Here is an 8,319-nt window from a genome sequence, read left to right as displayed (position 1 = left end):
CCACTACTATTCTCATATTTGTAGAAAAGTTTCTTGCTGTTTGTTCAAAAGTATGAAACCTTACAATTTTATTCTCTTAGCAATTCCCCTGGATCTCATTTAAAAAAATAAAATTACTAAGCCCTAGCCAGACTGTAACTGAAATCTGGTGTTCTGGTCCACGATCATAGCAAGATCCATCCCAAAAGTTTTGCCATTCCTGGCACTGTTGCCATCTTCACAATGAGACAAAAATCTAGCCCATTGTTCAAATGAATTTGGACAACTGGAGGAAATATTGAGCCAAGTTTTATTACACAACTACATAACAGGAAATTGCTGCTCAGTGCTTCAAACCAATGTAAAATCAGTTACTGCTTTAACTAACTGCTCCAGAAGTTCCAAAAATGATGCTTAAAGACATTTTAAGTACCTATTGGCCTTATTTTCTTGTCTCTGATTTCTTCTGCTTGCTTACAGTCTGGGGTAACTCTTCTGTGTTAGATTCTCCTTCACATAATACAGAGAACAGACATGTTTCAAAGATGACATGGCACAGGAACATATTGATATATGGTATTGTGTGGAATGGCAATTTTTGTAGGAGAAACAGGAATGCAAAGTGCTGCACTCTTTGGTAATAATTTGCGTTGTTGCTGGGAGAAATTCACAATATTGCAGTTGGACATTTGAAAGTTCATTCCTGCCTTTGGAATAGTGCAAGAAATTTTGAATTCTTTGGAGGCCGGATTCAGGCGTTAGTTGGGCGGGTTACCTTTTAATTGGCTGCATTGAGAGATCTTGAAATTCTTGAAGGGGTTGCTTGTATAATCTTTGTTTTGGACATGCACTACTGTTGTGTTCCAGGATGTTTCCAGGAGCTCATTTTCAGAGTAGATTATTCCGAGAGCTTATACAATTTGGAATTCAGCTTTTGGACAGTCATCTCACTGGGGAGGAAATGTTGAAACGAATTTGCTTGCATGAAGCGTTGGGTGATTGAAATATTTTGTACTTGAAGATGCTGGCCATTTTTGTAGAGAATCTTTTGACATCCTGGACAATTTCAGTTTGGCTCTCTGAGATAATTTATCCACATATCTAATGGAATTTCCTGGGGAATTTGCCTACCACGGAGATATGATTTTGGAATATGATTCTTGTCGCTTGGGTTGATAGTCAGGAAATCTTCCTCACTTACTGCACGGATTTCGCTGAAATCTTTTACAGCTTGTGATTGGGGTTCTGAACGACGCTGTGCACTTCGAGATAGGTTGACAGGTACAAATTGTGTGGCTTGAGGATATGATGTTGGCTTACGTTGCTTGTTTTCTGGATGGACCTTTCGTAAGTTAGCTTCTGGATTAGTTCTGATGACATATCGTTTATCTTGAGCCTGTGTTTCCAGGACAATATCTCTTAACTCTGATTTGTATATTTTAGTGTCATGTTTGGCTGGATATTGTCGGAGATTGTAACTATCGTTTGAAGGAATGTACAGCTGGCCCATGGTGCCATAGTGGGATTCTTTACTTGATTTCATATTGTATTGCTTATTCTCGTTTCTGGATTTGACAATGTCAGACATTTGCATTGGCTCAGTCTGTGTTCCTACACTATTTGTCTCTCGTTTAGACTTGCGGTAACGCTTTGATACCCTTGGAAATTTTTTCACTTTTACCTTTGGGATGGGTTCAGGCTTTGTGGGGTTTGGTGAATTATTCTTGATTTCATTTTCAAAAAAATCAATTAGTGGTTGGACTATACCTGTGGGCTGTCTAGCCTTTTTACCTACTAACATTGAGGAGCTGTATAGCAGTTCTGGCGGGGGTGGTGGGAAATCCTCTTCTGTGTCCTGAGGCAATGGTAAATTGTATTCTAATTTCAGTGTGTCAGTTGGGCTTGGCTTCAAATCGGGGGCTTGCTGCTCAGGGGCATTTGACAGGCTTCCAGTCTTCGGCTGTACATTCTGTTCACTATAGTTTTCGAGAAACGCCAATTTTTGCTTTACTACAGGGTCATTGTTGTCCGCTGTATTGAGTGCTGGAAACTTAGAAAGCCTTTTGGTATTGATGACATTTAGCTGGTACCGATCACCACTGAGAGTGACACTGTGTTGACCTGAAATACTGAGGCTCAGGGAGTTTGGGTCAACATCTGGTGGGAGGTTAAATTTACTGTAAAACCCATAAAAGACATTTCTGGTCATTCCAATTTCATCCTTTATTATCACTGACTGATCTCCAAAGATACTCACTCTTCTGTTATTGACTGTTGAATTCACCTTACTTACAGGAATGTGCCCAAGGTCTAAACACAGAGAAAACTTCTTCAGTGCCTCTTTCTGTTTATTGTCTCTTCTGCTGATCAAGGTCATGTCAAATTGCTCTCCAGGCAAGAAGCCATCTTCACTTTTAAGCATCTTTCATACATCTAATAGGAAAACAGCTGTCAGTTATGTATTGGAAAGTATAATAAAATAATTTCTGGAGTTGTGGTGAATATAAAATGAGTATGCTTAACAAAGAGGTCAAAAATTGCACGACACCGGGTTATAGTCCAACAGGTTTATTTGAAAACACAAGCTTTTGGAACCTTGCCCCTTCTTCAATGATATCACCTGAAGAAGGTGCAAGGCTCAAAAAGCTTGTGCCTTCAAATAAATCTGTTGGACTATAACCCAGTGTCATGCGATTTTTGACCTTGTCCACCCCAGTCCAACACTGGCACCTCCACATCATAACAACAAAAAAAAATGTCTGAGATTTTCCTTTCAAGTTAGTAATAAAGGTAGATACTCATCGTTATTTATACACAAAAAAGTCCTGAAATTAAAGGCAAGGGCAGATTTGAAGCTGAACAAAATATCCAAAATTTGCTGTCTGGGTTTGCCATAAATGTAGATGCAAAGACAAAGTGTCAGGATCTGCATTGCAGGAGCAAATTACTGAAGATGCTGGATTCTGTGCCGAAAACAACAAATACTGGAGATCATAGCGGGACAGGTAGCATTTATGAGAGAGAGCAAGCTAACATTTCGGTCTAGTTGACACTTCATCAGATCTGCATTGCCATTGATAAACATTGATTGGCATGAATTCCCTACATATTTACTAAATTGAACAAGGAAAGTTGAGTACTGCCTATACTAATCTTACATATCTTTGTAAAAAAGTGTGTTAATAACTAGCAATCATTACTTTAATATTGCTAAAAATGAATTTTTATGAATCTTATTCCTACAGATTTTAATTGTTAGAGATTTAAAAGGATTTTTTAAATTAACATTGACTTTCTGCTTCTTTCTATCTTTCACAGTCCTTTCTCTCGTGTTTGATGTCTCTTTTTGTACCTGATTTGACATTGAATGCAATGACACACACTTCTTTCTCAAAGTTTGCAGTGTTAAAGTCGTGATCCTCCAATCTAATTGGTTAAGGAGATATACAAGCTTTTGCCCTGTTATATCAAGTTCTGTACTTGTGTATATATCTATTTCAAATAAAATCTCACTGTGCAAGGGCAAGACTTGATGTCCTGCTTCAAGAAAATGTAGCCCTTTACGAAAATACATGTTTCAATCATTAACCTAACCATATTTTGATGAGCTGAAAGCTTTGCTATAGGAGAGACATTATTAAGTGAAAAAGACTCAAAATTCCACAAGTCATCTGATTAAACATTCATGATGTGAACTTTTTATTTGTATAAGACTTAAGCCAATTATAGTTAGGTGATTAGGTAGCAATTTCCTAGACTAACTAAGCTCTGGGGCAGCACAGTGGTTAGCACTGCTGCTTCACTGTGCCAGGAACCTGGGTTTGATTTCAGCTATGGGTGACTGTCTGTGTGGACTTCGTATGTTCTCCACATGGCTGTGTGAATTTCTGCTAGGTGCACTAGTTTAAGCCCACAGTTAAAAGATGTGCAGGCTACATGAGTTGGCCATGCCAAATTGTCCTGTAGTATCCAAGGATGTGCAGGCTAGGTAGCTTAGTTATTGTACTTGTAGGGTTGCATGAGGCGGGTGTCAGTGGGAGACTCTTCAGAGGGTTGGTGCAGACTTGATAGATCAAATGGCCTCTGTCTGTAGGAATTCTATAATATATTATATACCTGATTTGAAGTGCTTACAGCAAATTTCAATAAGCACCAATTTTGTTTTCTTTTTATTCACTTGTGGGATGTGGGCATCACTGGCTGAGCCAGAATTTGTTGCCTTTGAGCTGCTTTCTTGAACTGCTGTACACCCTGTGTTGTAGGTAGACCCACAATGCCTTCAGAGAGGCAGTGACACTGAAGGAATTGTGATATATTTCTGAGTCAGGATAGTGAGTGGCTTGGAGGGAAACTTGAAGGTGGTGCTATTCTTATATATCTGCTTCCCTTGACCTTCTAAATGTAAGTGGTCATTGGGTTTGAAAGGTGCTATCTGAGAATTTTTGGTGAATTTCTGAAGAACTTTTTGCAGATAGTACACACAGCTGTTATTGACTGTCAGTGATAGAGGGAGTGAATGTTTGAACATGTGGTGTCAATCAAGTGGGCTGCTTTGTCCTACATGGGGTTGAGCTTCTTGAGTGTTGTTAGAGCTACGCTCATCCAGGAAAGTGAGATGTATTCCATCACATTCCTAACTTGTGCCTTGTAGATGGTAGATGAGCTTTGGGAGTCAGGAAGTGAGTTACTTGGTGCAGTATTCCTAGCCTCTTGCCTGCTCTTGTAGCCACTGTAGTTCAGTTGAGTTCTGGTCAATGGCAACTTCCAGGGGATTAGTGATGGTAACACCATTGAATATATCAAGGGGTGGTGGTTAGATTGCTTCTTATTGGAAGCAATCATAGCTTTCTTATCATAGCCTGTCATTTGTGTAGTGCAAATGTTACTTATCATTTGACAGTGCAAGCCTGGATATTGTTTAGATCTTGTTGCATTTGAACATGGACCATTTTAGTATCTGAGGAAACATGAATGGTGATGAATATTGTGCAATCATTGGCAAGCATCTCTACTTCTAACCTAATGATGGAGAGAAGGTCATTGATGAAGGAGCTGAAGATGGTTGTGCTTAGGACACTACCTCAAGGAATTCCTGCAGAGATGTTCTGGACCTGACATGACTGACCTCCAACAACCACCACCATCTTCTATTGAACCAGGGTTGATGCCCTGGCTTGATGGTCATGGTAGAGTGGGGGATATACAGGGCCGCAGGGTTGCATAATGTTATTGAATACAGTTCAGAAGCTGATGCTCATGGATGCCCCGACTTGAATTGTTGGGATATTTTCAAAGTCTATCCCATTCCCAAAGTGGCAGTTTCACATCACATCTTCATGGCTCCAACCAGTGGAGAGGTTTTCCCCTTAGGTCTCTTTAACTCCAGTTTTCTCCTTGCTGCAACAATCAAATTCAACCTTGATGTCAAGGGCTGTGACTGTCTGGAATTCAGCTGTTTTATCTATGTTTGTGCTAAGGCTGTAAATGAGTTCAGGAGGAGAGTGGCCCTGGCAGAACCCAAACGGGCGTCACTGAGCAGGTTATTGCTAAGCAGGAGCTGCTTGATTGCACTGTTGATGACAACTCACATTCTTTTTACTGAAGATCAACAGGAAACTGATGGAGTGGTAACAAGGCTGGGTTGGATATAGCTGGGCAATTTTCTGCATTGTCAGGTAACGGAAGAGCTTGGCTCAGGGTGCGGCAAGGTCTGGAGCACAAGTCTTCAGTACTATCGCCGGAATGTGGTCCTTGCCTTTACAGTATCCAGAGTCTTCAACTGTTCCTTGATATCACAGGGAGTGAATCAAATTGGCTGAAGACTAGCATTTGTGATGCTGGTTACCTCTAGAGGAAGCTGAGACGAATGTTCCACTTTGCACTTCTGGCTGAAGATCGTTACAAATGCCTCAGCCTTATCTTTTGCACTGATGTATCGGGCTCTTCTATCTTTGAGTTTGGGGCTATTTGTGGAGCCTTCTCCTCCAGTGAGTTGTTTAATTGTTTGCCACCATTCACAACTAGATGTGGCAGGACTGCAGAGTTTAGATCTGATCCATTGGTAGTAGGATCACTTAGCTCTATCTATCATTTGTGGCTTATATTGTTTGGCATACAAGTAGTTCTGTTTAGCTTCACTAGGTTGATACTTCATTTTTAGGTATGTCTGATACTGTTCCTGGCAAGCCATGCTGCACACTCTCCATTGAACCAGGGTTGATGCCCTCGCTTGATGGTCATGGTAGATTGGGGGATATACAGAGCCACAGGGTTGCATAATGTTGTTGAATACAGTTTTGAAGCTGATGCTCATGGTTGCCCAGATTTGAATTGTTGGGATATATTCAAAGTCCATCCCATTCCCACAGTGGCAGTTTCACATAACATGATAAAGTGTATCATGAAGGCTGTACTTTGTCTTCATAAGGACTTTGAGGTGGTCACTCCTACTGACACTGTCATTGACAAATGCATTTGGAGCAGGTAGATTAGTGAGGATGAGGTCAAGTATGGTTTTTCCTCTTGTTGGTTCCCTCACCACTTGCCACAAGCCTCGGCTAGCAGTTATGTCCTTTAGGGTTCTACCAGTTTGGGCAGTAATGCTGCTCCCAAGCTACTCTTAGAGATGGACATTGAAATCTTCTGCAGAAAATAAATCCCATGCCATTGCCACGCTCAGTGGAACCTCTAAGTACTGTTCAACATGAAGGAGAATGAATTCATCAGTTGAGGGGGCAGCATGGTTTTTGGTTATCAGAAAGAGATTTCCTTGTCCACATCAAATCTGAGACTTCATGGGATCCAGACTCAATGTTCATGACTCCTGGGGCAACTCTTTCCTTAGACTATAACACTACTACACCACCTCTGCTGGATATTTCCTGTTGGTACATCAGAAAATACTGCTGATGGTGATGGTGGTGAAATATTAAAGGAACAGCCAGAAGAAATTGACCAACAACTATCCTATTAGTAGTTGATGATATCTTTCCATGCTGCTGTGAACTGTACCCACAGGTGAACATACGTTGTACTGTACAGGTTAAATGAGGGAATTAGCTGGATCACAGAGGCCCAAATTGCCACAGTTGCTTTAAAACCAGTGCTTCATGTTGATTTGATGCCGTGGCTTGTTCTGCATACTTGCGACGGCCATTCATTGTATACATATTTAGGAATCTCGCCAATACAACATCAGTACAAATACTCCAATGTGCACATGTGACATAGATACTATTTCAGTGATCTAAAGGCACTTGTAACATTAGAAAGAAAACAACACAGGCAATTCTACCTCAGTGCTGGTTGTATCCATAACAATGAGGCTGCTCATCACTGTTTGCACAAAGACCACAGATTTTGTTTGTCAGTTAAGGTTTTTGGCTGAATTTTCATGGTTGGTTTGGGAAACGTGAGTTAGGCCACTTGCTGACTTTGGAAAATTCAACCGCTTATGTTTTCATCTCCCAGAGACATGTACGGTCAGGGTTTGGGTTTTCAAAGAGATGATGCTGAAGTAAACTGTTTTAGAAGTTTTACCTCAGTTTCCAGGGATGTTGGCTCCTCAATGTCATTCTTCTGTCCCCTAACAGTTAGGGTGGGTACCAGAAATTGCCACAAGATAGCTGAATTTCTTTGAGATTTTGAGGACAGAAAGGTTTACGGTTTGAATCACCTTGAATCAATGAATGATAACAAGCATGATTTTAAGGGGTAACTTACTTTCCCTTGCTTTGTTCATCATCATCTACAACTTAGTAAAATAGAAGAGATACCACAGCATCCTCTATATCTGCTTCCTTCACCTAAGAATGTTAGTGTCCTGATGGTCAAACATGTTTGGAAGTACAGGAATGTTCACAATAACTTGACTGTATTTTTCATGACACCTGCACCCATCTCAAAATTTAAAAAATTCATCCGAAACATAGGGTGTAATTTTATTGGAAAGGCAGGATTGGTGTTTCAAAGGCTGAAGATGGGTCACACACCTAGAAGTATTGAAGGAAGTCAGTCCTGTTCAATTTTCACATCTGATCCTAATCTAGCTTCGCACTCAAACTGGTCACCATTGGAAATCCAAGGATACATTCCTGGTGAAGAGTAACTAAATAGACACCAACATGTGGAAGAAAGGGGATAGATAGGCAACAGAATTACAAGCAATCCTTCCAGAGCTTAGAAGAAATAACCTACTCCTTCTGAGCCCTAAGGAATCCTACCGAAGAATGAAACAATAAATACATTTATTATAGATAACAAGGTGTAGAGCTGGATGAGCACAGCAGGCCAAGCAGCATCAGAGGAGCAGGAAGGCTGACGTTTTGGGCCTAGACCCTT

General features: G+C 40.6%; 1 protein-coding gene across 3 annotated transcripts in view; it reads right to left on the bottom strand.

Annotated features, from left to right (window-relative positions):
• Positions 1–301: 301 nt before the first annotated feature.
• Positions 302–8,319, bottom strand: part of LOC125485467 — an 80,841-nt gene continuing 72,823 nt past the window's right edge. For 2 of the 3 annotated variants that reach the window (XM_048608409.1, XM_048608411.1), the window contains one exon: positions 302–2,412. In XM_048608409.1, coding sequence (XP_048464366.1) covers positions 1,046–2,401 — 1,356 coding nt within the window. In that variant the 5' untranslated portion in view covers positions 2,402–2,412 and the 3' untranslated portion in view covers positions 302–1,045. The remainder of the gene's footprint in view (positions 2,413–8,319) is intronic. The other variant, XM_048608410.1, reaches the window with a different exon arrangement.

This window comes from Rhincodon typus, chromosome 19, assembly GCF_021869965.1.
Source record: "Rhincodon typus isolate 14 chromosome 19, sRhiTyp1.1, whole genome shotgun sequence".
In the NCBI taxonomy this organism is placed as follows: domain Eukaryota; kingdom Metazoa; phylum Chordata; class Chondrichthyes; order Orectolobiformes; family Rhincodontidae; genus Rhincodon; species Rhincodon typus.
This window is presented reverse-complemented; position numbering and strand designations above follow the sequence as displayed.